The 15982-nt window shown below is 44.3% G+C and overlaps 1 protein-coding gene across 8 annotated transcripts in view; it reads left to right on the forward strand.

Annotated features, from left to right (window-relative positions):
• The window catches only part of ATG7 (autophagy related 7), a 265262-nt gene that overhangs the window by 84987 nt on the left and 164293 nt on the right, over window positions 1-15982 (forward strand). For all 8 annotated transcript variants that reach the window (XR_006337502.1, XR_006337501.1, XM_043885779.1 and 5 more), the window contains one exon: window positions 9781-9861. Coding sequence is in view for 6 of the 8 variants with exons in the window: in XM_043885779.1 (XP_043741714.1) it covers window positions 9781-9861 (81 nt within the window). In the remaining 2 variants the exon portion in view is untranslated. The remainder of the gene's footprint in view (window positions 1-9780; window positions 9862-15982) is intronic.

Consider the following 15982-nt stretch of genomic DNA (forward strand, 5'->3'; position numbering starts at 1 on the left):
TCGTGTCGGACTCTGCAACCCCACGGACCGCAGCACTCCAGGCTTCCCTGTCCGTCACCAACTCCCGGAGCTTGCTCAGACTCTCGTCCATTGAGTCAGTGAGGCCATTCAACCGTCTCATCCTCTGTCGTCCCCCTCTCCTCCCACCTTCAGTCATTCTCAGCATCAGGGTCTTTTCAAATGAGTCAGTTCTTCGCCTCAGGCCCTGTTAGCCAAACCCAAATACGACCTAGCGCCTCGTCTCACTGCTGTTTGACAATGGGGATTTCAAAGCAAGCTGCTTCTGCTCTTTGTGGGGCTTGGGGGTGACAGAGGGCACGGGGCCAGGAAGCTGCAGGTAATTGTCCTCCTCCTAGACTCCATCGTTCCTGTGTGGGGCTTTTAAATACTCGGGGGGTAGCAAAGAGATGGGCTTCCCTGGTAGCTCAGAGGGTCAAGAATCCGCCCCCAATGCAGGAGACCTTCGATCCCTGGGTTGGGAAGATGCCCTGGAGGAGGGCATGGTAACCCACTCCAGTATTCTTGCCTGGAGAATCCCCATGGACAGAGGAGCCTGGCAGCCTGTTGTCCGTGGGGTCATAAAGAGTCAGACGTGACTGCACGACTAAGCACAGCACAGCAGAGACACATATTATAAAGCTGGTTTTTCATAAACCGGTTTTTTTTCCCCTCTAGAAGGCTACACAGGAAACTAATGCTGAAGGTTTTGTTTGTTTTGTTTTGTTTTGAGGCAGAGGGGTTGGGAGCAATAGGGACTTGATGGTTTTCATTTTGTACCTTTCTGTAATGTTTGGAACCTGTTAATAAGGTTATTAGCTTTCTTTTTTTCCTCATCTTTTCTGGAGGTACAATATATGTATAGTCAAATACACTCATTTAAATATGCAGCTTAATGAGTTTTGACAGGTGTGTACTCTTGTATATGACCATCACTGCCATAGACAAGACCTGGAGCATTTCCTTCACCCCCAAAATTGACTTTGTGCCTTTTCCAGGGTCATATCCCCACTGGTCTGATTTTCATATGGACCACTTTAATATTTTCTTTGTTCTTTTCAGTATTAAAGGGAAATAAAAAATGTCATCAGTGTAAATTAAAAAAATAAAACATGCAGGGATGCAGGCAACATTTGTCAGTGCTAAAGAATACCTCTTATTAGCCACAAAGCTAGGTAGAGGGGTGTGGAGGGGTGTGTGTGTGTGTGAAATTGGCAGTTTTCCCCCTCTCTGGGGAGGGGGAATAATGAGAAGCCAGTATTATTCAGGGGAGGCTGTTTAAAATGAAGCTAAGTATGTAAATACTGTATTTTAAAAACTTAGGAAAATGGGCATTAAGTATGCTATGGGAGGACCAATGGTTTTTTTGTGCTTTTGTTTTCTGTCATATGCTTATTTTTATTATGGGTTGAATCAGATTTTTAAAAATAGCTATTTAACACAGTCTCCTGTAGGAAAAGATTGACAGCAGATATTAGTAATCAAGAGTTTAGAGTAAGCTGTGTGCAGTCCCCAAAGTGGAAGTCTGTCTTTTTTTTTTTTTTTTAAGTCTGTGTCTTGAGCAGTGTCAGGAGGTCTTTGTGTGGATGGAGTGATCACTTTGTCAAGCCTTGTCATTTAGGCATTAGTTTAGACGTGGCTTAAGTCGCTGGATGTGGTGGGGTTGTGCACAGAAAACGTGGAAAGAACTAGAGGCTTGCTGATGGAGTCCCTAGATCTTCTGACGTCTTACAGGTGATGGTGAGTGTATAGAGCAAACTTCTTATGCTTTTTGTTTTAAACCTTTATTTATTTAGCTGCCCAGGCTCTTCATTGCAATGCATAGACTTAGTTGCCCTGCCCTGTGGCATGTAGGATCTTAGTTCCCTGGCCAGGGCTCAAACCCCTGTCCCCTGCGTTGGAAGGCAGATTCTTAACAGCTGGACCATCAAGGACATCCCCTTGTAACTTGTTTGGCTGTGAATTGGTGCCTGGCCTCTCTCAACAGGTGCAATATGTTTATTCGGGTTTTGCATCAGGTGCCTGGATTTTAGATTGCTCTGAGATTTCAATGCCTGTCTAAGGAAGGTGCTAAAATTTTAAGCGGCAACCTCCAGTTTTTAAATTCTAAGCATTTCTTGTAAGATATTAGGGAATACAGAGCATGTTGTGTGAGCTCAGTGCATTTGTAATACTGTGAATTTAAAGCATTGTTGATGGAGATGGGTTTCAAATTACTTGGAAAATGTGAATGATGGGAAGATGGGGTGTGTTTTTTTGGTTCATTTGGGATGAAAGTGAAAGTCTCTCAGATGTGTCCGATTCTTTGTGACCCCATGGACTGTAGCCCGCCAGGATCCTTTTTCCATGGAATTCTGCAAGCCAGAATACTGGAGTGAGTAGCTAATCCCTTTTCCAGGGGATCTTCCCACCCAGGGATTGAACCCAGGTGTCCTGCATTGCAGGCAGATTCTTTACGTCTGAGCCACCAGGGAAGGCCAATAATACTAGAGTGGGTAGCCTACCCCTTCTCCAGCGGATTTTCCCAACCCAGGAATTAAACTGGGTCTCCTGCATTGCAGGCGGATTCTTTACCAGCTGAGCCACCAGGGCTGTAGTTTTCTCTGGATATTTCAGACATGAATAACTTGGTTGGCTTTTGGATGTTTATGTTTTCTCATTCTTTCATTTCATAATTAATAATCAGTATCTGTTATGTGCACATCACTGTACTATGGACAAATGCAAATAGTTAGACTTGTATCTTGCCCTGTAAAAGCAAGTGAGATAAAGAATAAAATTTTAAGTAATTATACTACACAAGCTGATTCTGAAATTCATATGGCAAGGCACAGGACCCAGAATAGTGAAAATCACCTTGAAGATGAACAAAGCTGAAAGACTCTCCCTTGCTGGTTTCAAAACTTACTACAAAGCTACTGTAATCAAGACAGTCTAGGGACTTCCCTGGTGGTCCAGTGGTTAAGACTTTGCTTTCCAAAGCAGGGAGTGTGGATTCGATCCCCAGTCAGGGTTTCCACATGCCTCGTGGCCAAAAAAAACCATCAAAATATAAAACAGAAACATTATGGTAACAAATTCAATCAAGACTTTTAAAACGGCCCACATTTTTTAAAAGTGTAGTACTTACATAAGGATAGATATATAGATCAACAAAACAAATGAGAGCCCAGAAATGAGCTCTTCTACCTTTATGGTCGTTTCTAGAGTGCACTTGGGGGAAGAAGAGTCTTTTCAACAAAATATTGGAACAACTGGATTTCCACATGGGAAGAATGAACTTGGACCCTTAGCCCACACCACATGCAAAAATCACCTCAGTCACCTCACAGTGGATCATAGACCTAAATGGAAGGGCTAAAACTATCAAACTAGAAGAAAACATTATCAGTCTTCATGACATTGAGAAGTGATTTGTTATATATGATTTTACCAGAATAAACCTGTTATTTTCTCCACAGAATGGGAGAAAATATTTGCAGAATTATATATCTGTAAGAAACTTAAATCCAGAATATATAAAGAACTCTGAACAGCTCAACAATAAAAAGAAAAATAACCCAATTTAAAATGTGGCCAGGACTTTCCAGTGGTTCAATGGTTAAGAATCTGCCTTACAATGCAGGGGTCTCGGCGTCTATCCGTGATTGGGGAACTAGAGTCCCCCATACGGGAGAGCAACTGAAACCGTGTGCCTCAATTACTGAGCCCGCGCTCCACAGCTAGGGAGTCCATGTGCCACAACAGAAGATCCCACACCCTGATGCAGTGAAGATTGCACATGCAGCAACTAAGACCCAACGCAGCCCCAAAAAATGAGTATTTAAAGAAAAATTTTTTTTGCCAACAGGACTTCCCTGGAGGTCCAGTGGTTAAGACTTTGCCTTCCAATGTGTGTGTGGGGCGGGGTGTGGGTGTGGGAGTGGTGAGGGTTTGATCTCTGATCAGGGAGTTAAGACCTCACAGTTACTTGCAGCCAAAAAAACCAAAACATAAAGCAGAATTAATAGTGTAGCAAATTCAACAAAGACTTTAAAAATGGTCCACATCAAAGAAACTCTAATAAAATTTGGCTAAGAATTTGAATTGATATTTCTCCAAAGAAAGATAGTATGAATGGTCAAGAAGCATATGAAAAGAATGCTCAACACTACTAGTTATTAGAGAGATACAAATGAAAAGCACAGTGAGATACCACTTCACATTCGTTAGAATAATGGCTATCCTCAAAAGACAAGAGGTGGAAAAATAACCCTGTTGCAGAAAAGAAATATGGTGCAGTCACTTGGGTCCTCAAACTGTTAAACATGTATTATAGTTACCTTGTGATTCATTGATTCCACTCTATTTATACCCAACAGAAATGTTCTTCAGCTTATGAATGGACAGACAAAATATGGTATATCCATGTAACCGAATGGTATTTAGCAATGAAAAGGAATGACGTACAGATACATGACACAATATGCCAAGTGAAGCCAGTCATGTATGATTCCATTTATAGTCAATAGGCAAATTAGCCAAATCAGTAGAAATAGAGGATTTCTATTTTCTCGAAATAGAAAACAGACTGAACAACAAAGGCCAGCGATGGCAGATTGTCTGGGGGGAAAGTTGGCTTTGAGCTTCATAGTTGTATACACGAAGGCTGTGAAAAGACTGAATGCAAGATATAATTGGAAAGGCAGGATGGGCCTGAGCCACCAGGGAAGCCCAGAAGGTGGATTAGTTGTTGCCAGCGTCTGGGAAAAGTAGAGAATGGGGGCTAATTTCTTATGGGTTCCAAGTTTCTTTTGAGGGTGATGAAAGTGTTCTGAAGTTGGATATTGCTGATGGTTATGAAATTCCATGAATATTCTAAAAGCCACTGAATCGTATACTCTAAAAAGATGAAGTTTATGGTACGTGAATTTTAATCTCAATACCTCTGTTATTTTATTTTAAAGAAATAACTATTGCACAAGGTATTTTGGTGATAAATACCAAAAAGAAGAATTTCATATATTGAAGGCATAATCTCTAAGTCAAGGGATGCGTTCAGTCCAGTCACTCAGTCGTGTCTGACTCTTCGAGACCCCATGGACCACAGCAAGACAGGCCTCCCTGTCCATCACCAACTCTAGGAGTTTACTCAAGCCCATCTCCATTGAGTCAGTGATGCCATCCAACCACCTCATCCTCTGTCATCGCCTTCTCCCACCTTCAATCTTTCCCACCATCAGGGTCTTTTCAAATGTGTCAGCTCTTCACATCAGGTGGCCAAAGGATTGGAGTTTGAGCTTCACCATCAGTCCTTCCAATGAACACTCAGGACTGATCTCCTCTAGGAAGGACTGGCTGGATCTCCTTGCAGTCCAAGGGACTCTCAGGAGTCTTCTCCAACATCACAGTTCAAAAGCATCAATTCTTTGGTGCTCAGCTTTCTTCACAGTCCAGCTCTCACATCCATACATGACTACTGGATAAACCATAGCCTTGATGAGACGGACCTTAGCTGGCAAAGTAGTGTGTCTGCTTTTTAGGATTTATGAAAGGGATGTGTTTGACCTTGAGTAGCTTTTATGGAAGCTGGAGATTTGGATATATAGCTGCTTCCAAAAGGAAGAGCACTGAGTCACAGAGTTTGGCATGAGATAAGGCCAGCAATCAATCCTAAAGGAAATCAATCCTGAATATATCCATTGGAGGGACTGATGCTGAGGCTGAAGCTCCAATACTTCGGCCACCTGATGTGAAGAGATGACTCATTGGAAAAAGACCCTGATGCTGGGAAAGATTGAAGGCGGGAGGAGGAGGAGATGACAGAGGATGAGGTGGTTGGATGGCATCACTGACTCAAGGGACATGAGTTTGAGCAAGCTCGAGATAATGAAGGACAGGGAAGCCTGGCATGCTGGGGTCCATGGGGTTATAAAGAGTTGGATACGCCTGAGTGAATGAACAACAAAGGCCAGCGATGGCAGATTGTCTGGGGGGAAGTTGGCTTTGAGCTTAGTAGTTGTATATATGAAGCCTATGAAAAGATTGAATGCAAGACACAATCGGAAAGGCAGGATGGGCCCAGATTAGGGGCCCTTGAGTGCCAGTATGAGGAATTCTCTGCTGAATTTGGTTACCCTAGGAACCTGATGGGCTTCCCTGGTGGCTTAGATGGTAAAGTGTCTGCCTGCAATGTGGAAGACCAGGGTTCGATCTCTAGGTTGGGAAGATCCCCTGGAAAAGGAAAAGGCAGCCCACTCCAGTGCTCTTGCCTGGAAGATCCTATGGACGGAGGAGCTTGATAGGCTACAATCCATGGGGTCGCAAAGAGTTGGACATGACTGAGCGACTTCACGTCACAGGAAGCTGATGGGGCTTCCCAGGTGGCGCCAGTGGTGAAGAATCCACCTGCCAATGTAGGAAACACAAGAGATGTGGGTTTGAACCCTGGGTCTGGAAAATCCCTTGAAGTAGGAAATGGCAACCCACTCCAGTATTCTTGCCTGGGAAATCCTATGGACAGAGGAGCCTGGCGGGCTGCAGCCCACGGGGTCACAGAAGAGTGGGACGCAGCTGAGCAACTGAGCACGCACAGGAGGCTGAGAGAAGGGGCCGCCCCGAGCTGAGCCCGGAGCCTCAGCACCCCAGAGTGCCGGGAGCGCGCTCCTGTCGAGGGCCCTGCTAGGAGTCTGTCGCAGCCGGTGTGAGGAGAAGCTTTCGTCTCTTACATCTCCTGAAACTGGAATTAGTTTGGAGTTCTGAGCCTTCTGATACCAGCATAGGCAATTTGCAAGGCCTCGCACACAGATGTTAGTCTACGTCGTTTCCTGGGAAAGTGAGTCACAGCTTCCTGGGAGAGAGCTGTCTGGGTGCTAAACAATGGTGTGGGGACCCCGCTCAGTCACTCCGTTCCCCGCGGCTCCTTTCTGTCGCTCGCCATCTATGCTGTTTGTTTACATTTCCTCTCTCCTTCCTTCCTTCCTCTCCTTTTTCCTCCCTCCCTCTCTGCTCCTAATTGGTTCTACTGTCTCCCTTCCCGTGGCCTGTATCTCCCCACCTCCAATGTCTAGCAGATTGCCACTGTTCCTTTGCTCAACATGAAGTTTGATCTTAGCGATATGAAAGAAAAGACAGGAAACCTTTTCATGAAGCGTATATGGAGCTATTGACATGTAGACCACGGCAGTGAATATTTTCATGGAAAATAGACTACATATGATGAATGTTTTTCTAGGTAAATTTAATGTGAGAGCCACTGAGATTTGAGGAGACTCGGTCTGAGAATTTTTTCAGTCCTGTCACTTCAAGGTCTCATGAGGACATCAACATGCCCGTTTGTGGTCTGCCGTTAAAGTTTTTCCTGCCGGTTTGCCGTCTCAGTCTTGGTGAACCAGAGAGCAGACTCAGTGCCTCAAGTACTGGCCGAGAAGATGGTCACCACCTTCCCAAGACACAGGAAACTCACGATTGTCCCGTTTTCAAAGGTTCACCTCGAGGCCAGCTACTTATCCCAGCTGTCTAATTCATCCTTTCTACCAAACACTCTTTCGATCTTGCTTTACACTGAAATCTCATCACATATAGATGATGACATTTAAAAGATCGCTGTGGGCATTTCCTTTAAGGTGAGGTTTTCCCTTGATAAGTGTGCAAATGCAGCTAGATTGTTGGTTTAGTAGAGTTACCCACACTGTGAAGGAGGTCTGTCCCCAAAAAGTTTGCCAGGTTCTGTTGGGATTTGGGGTGTGGGAGGGTAGCAGAGAATTGCTAAGGTGGCTAAAGGCAGCAAGAACTAGGGGTGGGATGGTGAGGGGGATTGGTTGGTGTGCTGTGTTCAAGTGAGGCTGTTAAATGTGAGGTGAGCCCTCATATGGAAGATGAAAGCTGTGCTGTCCTGAGGGAGGGACGGGGGGGCGCCCAGGCAGGTTTGGAGTTGGGGACCCACTTCTGAATCTTAGTGCAGTTACTCTCTGCTTGCCTGAGCCAACATTCTTCACCCTCCCCAGAGTCCCATCAACGGGACAGTTGTCAAGATCAAATAAGTTAACTGGGGAGAAGATTCGTGTTGTTTGGCTTCTTATAAATGTTGAGTCCTCTGGAGTCTCTAGAGATTTCACCAGATGTATTTTTAATAATATGATAAATATAAAGGACAGGAAAGCCTGGTGTGCTACAGTCCATAGGGTTGCAAAGAGTCTGACATGACTGAGCAACTGAACAGCAATAACAAATGATAAAGTTTCAACTCTTCTTTTGGTACAAGTGTAGTTCTGGAGGTATAATATCTGAACAAATTACCTAAATCATAGTTTGTAAAACTGGACTATATCTTATTGTTGTATAGCCACTAAGTCGTGTTCCACTCTTTGCGAACCCATGGGCTGCAGCCAAGCTCCTCTGTCTTCCACTGTCTCCCGGAGTTTGCCCAAATTGATGTCCATTGTGTTGGTGATGCTATCTAACCATCTTATCCTCTGCCACCCTCTTCTCCTTTTGCCTTCAGTCTTTCCCAGCTTCAGGGCCTTTTCCAATGAGTTGGCTCTTCGCATCAGGTGGCCAAAGTATTGGAGCTTCAGCATCAGTCCTTCCAATGAAGAGTCAGGGTTGATTCCTTTAGGATTGACTGGTTTGATCTCCTTGCAGCTCATTTGATATGGTTTGATCAGACCAAACTGGTTTGCTCTCCAGCACCTAAATTCGAAAGCATCAGTTCTACAGTGCTCAGCTTTCTTTATGGTCCAGCTCTCCATCTGTACATGACTTCTGAAAAAACCATAGCTTTGACTTTACAGACCTTTGTCAGCAAAGTGATGTCTCTACTTTTCAGTACGCTGTCTAGGTTAATATTGCTTTCCTTTCCAAGGAGAAGGCATGTTTTTATTTCATGGCTGCAGTCACTGTCTGCAGTGATTTTGGAACCCAAGATCTGTCACTTCCCCCTTTATTTGCCATCTAGTGATTATAGCTGGAAGTGAAAATCTATCACCTTGTGTCCGACTCTTTGTGACCCCCATGTACTGTGTGGCCCACCAGGCTCCTTTGTCCATGGGATTTCCCAGGCTTAGTTCAGTTCAGTCGCTCAGTCGTGTCCATGGACTGCAGCACGCCAAGTTTCCCTGTCCATCACGAACTCCTGGAGCTTGCTCAAACTCGTGTCCATTAAGTCAGTGATGACATCCAACCATCTTATCCCCTGTCCCAGGCTGATACCCTGTAAGTGGAAATCAGATGTAGTTCAGAATTTTATGCTCAGGGTGGCGCTGTTTTCCCATACTTTTGGTAATGTTTGCATTTTATCTCTGTGGGTTCCAAGTCAGGCAAGTAACTCAATAAACATTTAGGACCATTTCTACCTTCTATTGTTCACAGACCTTCTTACCTTGTGAGACCCCATCCAGTGCCATATCCTAAAGTGCACATTTCTCCTATATTCACTGTAACATATGTGAGAATTGCCATAATAAACTAGTTGGCTGATTATATATTTGAAGACATTTATTAAAACAACAGATTTTTCAGCTTGCTTTTTCTGTTTTGGAGTCAGTTTGTGTTTAGGTCTCAAGATATGTGCAAAACTTGTGTGCCAGTTCTTAATGGAATAAAGGACCTAGTATAGTTCTTCAAAACGGATTTATTTAGCACAAGTACTAAAGTACATTGAACTCCATTTTCATTAGTAATCTGTTCATAATCTGTGTCAAGAGCACAGGTGATTTGTTCCCCACTTCTTGTCAGAAACTACACATGTCCTTTGCAGGTCTGTCATCTGGGGCTTGACGTGAATTTTTGTTTGTTTGTTTCTAGATACGAGGATTTCTGTCACGGTTTGATAACGTCCTTCCCGTCAGCCTGGCCTTTGACAAATGCACAGCTTGTTCTTCCAAAGTAAGTCGTTCTACATTGGCGGGGCTTGTTTTTTAATATGAGCCCCGTCAGCCTTCCCAGCCAGAGGCACCCAAAGCAGCCAAGGGCTTTTCGTGGGGGAGGTCAAGGGTCTGAAAAAAAAAACCAAACCAGAAGGGGTTACGTTTTCATTTATCTGTGTTCATTCTCACAGGGAAACCTGCCTGAGAAAGTCGGGTTTGTAGAATAGCGAGAGAGACAGACCATTCCAGCTCTGTGTCAGTCCTTGCATCAGGCTGATTTGGGCTCAAATTTGAACTTTTCTCGTCTTCGTTCCTCCCCGGAGGGCTCCTCGCTTACACAGACCATCGCAGAGCAGTTTTTTAAGTGTTGCTTAGAGGATGAGGGAGACCAGGCAGTCGTGATGGTGTTGTCTTTTGGAGTTCCACATAACGACAAAGAAAAAGTAGACAGAGATTAAGGGGCCTGGCTGGGGAGCCAATAAAAGGGCCCGTTCAGCTTTGATCTTTCCAGAGGCTCTAAAAACAAAGCCGGTGTGTCCCCCATTGTAACGGAACCAGCTGATGTATCTCAGACCTACAGTGATGGCATCTCATTTTTTTTTTTAATAGGCCTTGAGATAGTCTTGAGTTATTTTTGCACATACACTGTGTGTTCTAGCTGACTTCCTTTTGGAAACCTCTGTAAGCCTTCTAACGCCCAGTGATTTAACCTGGCTTTTAAAACTCAAGATTCTTGGTAAGACTTCCATGTTCAAGTGTTAGGTGTTGGGGTCGTTATAATTTGGGACTTCTTTGCTGCATAGCCTACATCAGTCTGAACAGGACTGAATTCTGGGTAAAGTCTCTGCACTCTGAGATGACAAGCTGTCTTTGAAAATTTTACTTGGGTCTTGGGTCTTACTTGGGATGGTGCTTAGGAAGAAGCACCATCTTGACCAGTTTCTCTAAAAAGTTAACTCAGATTTGACCAACAGTGTTGATAAATTTGGTTAATTTTAGGTGCTCAAAAACTTCGAGTGATATTTTCTTTCTTTCTTCTTCAAACGCAAACTGAGCTCTGGTTTTATCACTCTGCATCCCAAGTGTCCATGTTGAGAGTTAAACTTTACCGTTTGTAGGTAGTTATCCACAAGCTCATACTTCCTGTGGGTTCTCTAGGGCGTCTTATATCTATGTGCCTGAGCCAAGGTCTCAAGGATGTCTACGTGCACTTTCGTCTTCAGAAATGCAGGTTTTAGGATTGTGTGCTCTTCAGCACAGTACCTTTTTTTTTTTCCCTTTGAATGTCTGAGCTAATTGGTCTCAAAATAACTTGGCAGTATTAATTTTCATATTGAAATTGTTTGACACAAGTGTCAGAGACTTCTCTGTGGCTTTATCTAGGTCTAGTTAGTCAAATGAGGTGAAGATAATTAGGTTCTCTAAATGAAATGCAAACACTCATTTTTTTTCCTTGTTCTATTTCTAATTAAATTAGCCCCGGAGATACTGTTTATAAAAGGATCACAAGCACATCCGCTAGCTGCCGTCCCTTATATTTGAAAGAGCAAAAAAAAAAAAAAAAAGAAGAAAGAGCATAGCTTTGCATTTTTCTTTCACACTTATTGTAAGCCTTAAATGTAGATAGTACTTTTTTGTTAGCAAAGTATTTCCTCTTAGTGGTCATTCTGAGAGTCCTGCTTTACATAAACACGCCGGAGGACTTAATACAAACTGACTTGCATTTTAACAGCTGTGTTATTCCCAGAGCGATCACTTTTCATGTGGTCCGGGTATTAAATTTCTTTTGTGCTGAAAAGGTTGCTTCATGGGTGTATGTATTTCCTTACAGTAGAAGCCCAGCATTTACTTACTTGGCTACCTTACTTATTTGCTTAGAAGAATGTCATTCTGTATTATCTGCAGACCCAGCATTGATACTTTGAAATGACAAATGCAGTTATATTTTCATCTCTGTGCGTATGAATTTTTCTTAATGCATACTTTTTTTTATACTGAGTCGTATCATAGTTGTTTTTGTTTCAAAAAGATTCTTCGGGGCTAAAAATGACTTAAAAATTTCTCCTTTGACATCTATGAAGTAATTTTTTCCTTTGGTACTTTTCAGTATTTTGGCTTCCCCCCCACCACCTCTACCCACCCCCCCCCCATAGGACTAAGGCCATACTTGTGTCTTGACATTACTTCCATGAAGTACTGTTACGATTTTAAAAAGCAAAGTACTAAATAGAATGGGCTTCCCAGGTGGCGCAGTGGTAAAGAATCTGCCTGCCAACACATGACATGTGGGTTTGATCCCTGGATCGGGAAGAATGGCAACCTGCTCCAGTGTTCTTGCCTGGAAAATTCCATGGACCGAGGAGCTTGATCCAGGGCTGCGGTCCATGGGGTTGCAAAGAGTCGGACACGACTGAGCACGCACACACACACACACACACACACACACACACAAGGCCATTCTTGTGTCTTGATTTAACCATAAGTACAGATAGATTGAGGAGGTAGAATAAGCTGTGCTGAGTACTAATGCCTTCATTACCTTATTTATGTAAATAAAACATAGACCTTTTATAAGGCCTGAGCTGGGGAAGAGTACAGTTCTCTACGTAGGTGTCAGGGAAGCTAGATCATCTACATTCACATTGTTCCTTATCCTAGTCGATTTCAGCTTGGCATGCAGCCAGGTGAATTGTTCCATCTTCCAGAAAAAATATTGGAAGATCTGGAGGGAGGAGGGCAGTGAGGAGTTGCTTTCATTCCGATTTCCGCCATCGCCTTGTAAGACTTTCTAACATGATAGGTAGTATCTGTCACTGGAATTTCAAAAAACCCTATTTCAAGGTTTGTGTCTGTCTTTTCTTTCTTCTTTTTAAGTTTTCAGAGCCAAATAGTTTTGTGGAACTGCTACCAAAGGGAAAAGTATAATTTTGAAACCAATATTCTTGAATTTCTCGTAATACTTTGAATTAATTTGTTGTTTTTAGATTTTCCACCTAGATAATTTGGGGGAAGTTAGGGTATTTGGAGGGGTACCTTTCTGTTTTAATATAATTCTTAACTTGCAGGCAAGTTGTGGGAATAGTACAAGGAACTTCTTTACCCAGATCTCCAGGTTGTTTATATTTTTCCCCATTTGTGTATATGTGATCTTCTCCCTCCCTGCCCCTCCTCTTTTTCTCTCTTTTTTTTTCCTCTGTGCTGGGTCTTTATTGCTGTGCTCTGGCTTTCTCTAGTTGCAGCGAGCAGGGACTACTCTTCAACGCAGGGCTTCTCATTGTGGTGGCTTCTCTGGTTGCGGAGCTTGGGCTCTGGGGTTCGTAGGCTCAGCAGTTGTGGCTCATGGACTGAGTTGCCCTGCAACATGTGGGATCTTAGTTCCCAGAGCAGGGATTGAACCTGTGTCCCCTGCATCAGCAGGCAGATTCTTAACCACTGGACCACCAGGGAAGCCCCCCTCCTCTTTTTCTTGAGACTGGGAATGAGTTGGAAACACTGTGATTGTTTAAAGCTAAATACATCAGTGTATGGTTCCTCAGAAAAAAATTCTTGTCTTGCCTAAGCAGAATGCACTTATCAAATGCAGGCAGGAATATGTTTGCATAATACTGTTACCTGACGCACAGTCTATGTTTCAGGTGTTGTTACTTGTACCAGTAATGTTCTTCATAAGCGTTTTCCCCAGACCAGAATCCAAGTCAGGAGGATCAGGTGTTTAGTTGTCATGTCTGTTTGGCTTCCTTCAGTCTGGAAATGTTCCTTAGCTTTTCTTTATCTTTTCTTAACTTGAACACGTTGACGCTGTGCCAGTTATCTTGTAGAATTTCCCTCTGTTTGGATCTGTCTGCCGTTTCCTTATGACTAGATTCAGTTGATGAATTTTTGGCAGAGAGATGAGATGAAAGAAGAGATGATGTGTCCTCATGTCAGGAGGCACATGGTGTATGTTACCCGCCCTTGGTAGTGAGAATCTCCCCCTTTCTATGCGTGTAACTACCTTCCCCTGAGAGGAGAAACCTGGCCCCCATTACGCCGGCTGATTCACTAGACTCCACAGAAAGTAGTTCCAAAATTGCCAGTCCATACCATCTCAGATAGTAAGCCTATCACCTGGAATTTGATCATTGTGCACGGTTCTTATTTTCTAGGTACAGTTTGCGTAGAGCACAACGCAGAAGTCTTAAGAGACTTAATTCTGTACTTTGGACACACACATACAGCCACGTAACCTACATTTCAGTCAAGGCCCAGAGTGCTTCCCTTACCCCGGAAAGTTTCCTTGCGCCCCTTCCGAGACAGTCTTGGGGGAGGGGAGCAGTATGCTGAGTACTGTGACCATTCTCTTTCCCAAGGAGTAAAACTAGGTCCCCTCTGGTCTCGATGTAACTGTAGCCTTGTTCCTGGACCCAGCAGTTGACCGGAACCTTCTCTCGGACCTTCAGAGTCAGGAGCAGGGCCGTGCCCAAGGAGACTGCAGGCAGGGGTCTCTTGCTGTGGTTGCAAGATTCTGTCACTCCCCACCTTGGCAATGTGCAGGGACAGCCTGTTATGAGGAAGCAGGCCCCAAGCTCAGTTCTCATACCATCTGGGACTGCCAGATGTAGCAAGATGTGCCCAGAAACCCGATCTTCAGATTTTAATTAGCCATTAGCAACCCTAATAATGTACTCGTTCTGGTGTTTACAGTACGATGGGCCCTTCTGTTGATGGGCTATGATTAAACTTCCCAAAGTGACTTCTTCTTAGCTTTTTATGTGCACCTGTGTGTGTGCGTCTTGAGGACAGAGAGGCTGGTGTAAGAGGAGTATGTCAGCTGTGGTATCATCATGTGGTAAACTGTGCTTTCATTCTGCCTTCGGCAGAGGCGGGCTGTCATTTTCCTTTTGATATTATATAATCCTACCTTTCTTCTGTCATTTCTCTTTTCTTTGTTAATTGAAGAAGCATGAAACATCAACATTAAACTCAAGTATTTAAAATTCTTTTAAGCAAAACCTCTACCCCAGAGCAACCTGTTTCCTAAAAGTCCGCTGATGCTCTGTTGAGGACAAAAAGACAAAGGGTAGATTTGAAAGGAGAAATGGAACTCTCACTCTCTGTCAGCAGACGTTCGTTTACTCAACTGACGTGTGAGTCCCTGCCGTGTGCCAGAGAGGCAGAGATGATTAAAACAGCACTGCCTTCGAAGAACACTAACAAGAGAGCAGTTTAGTCGCTAAGTTGCATCCGACTCTTGTGACCCCATGGACTGTAGCCCACCAGGCTCCTCTGTCCATGGGATTCTCCACGCAAGAATACTGGAGTGGGTTGCCATTTGCTTCTTCAGGGGAATCTTCCCGACCCAGGGATCGAACTTAGGTCTCCTGCATTGCAGGCAGATTCTTTACTGACTGAGCGAAGAGTGAGGGAGACCTATAAAGCAGTACTAATCTTCCCTAACGCTGTGATGTGCTTCAGAGGCAAGGCACACCCTCTTCTTTTCTTGGTGGTTCTGTTTTGCTGTGCCATGCAGGTTGCAGGATATCCTCTAGTGGGGATGTCCTGGTACCATTTAGCTTTGTAAATGGGGAAGACCCGGGAAGGCGTCTCAGCAGCTTCTAAGCTGACATTAAAGGATAAGGAAGAATGTGTAGAGATCCATGGGAGAGAGGACACGGGGCAGACGTTCCAGGCCCAGGGATTCACACGGGCGACAGCCAGGGGCAAGAGAACACGGCACGTTTCTGAAGGTGTTCTGGGGAGCGGCGCACCTCATTGCCTCGTTGCCCTTGTCTTGGTGAGTTGTTTCCATCTCGGATGTTCCTAAGTGGAATCTGGCTGTACTTCCTCTGGCCCTTGAGGCTGTTTCTCAGCTAGCCCGGGTCTAGGGGGTTTCCTAGCCTGAGGAGTCCAGCTGCTGCAGCCCCGGCGTGGGGGTAGGGGCCCAGGGAGGCAGGCAGGGGCTTCCCAGGTCCTGGCTCTCCATCCCGCACCCGCCAGCCGAGGAACCACAAGCACGGTGCTCCCCGCTCTGCCCGCTTCCCTTTCTTCAGTTACATGAGTCAGTCGGATGAGATAAGCTCTGGCTCCCTGTTGACCCTCGACGTTGCTAGCTTTTATATTTCCTTTTCTTGCTTTTATTTTCATTCTTTAGTCCCCAAGCA

The sequence above is a fragment of the Cervus elaphus genome, chromosome 24, assembly GCF_910594005.1.
Source record: "Cervus elaphus chromosome 24, mCerEla1.1, whole genome shotgun sequence".
Taxonomy (NCBI): Eukaryota; Metazoa; Chordata; class Mammalia; order Artiodactyla; family Cervidae; genus Cervus; species Cervus elaphus.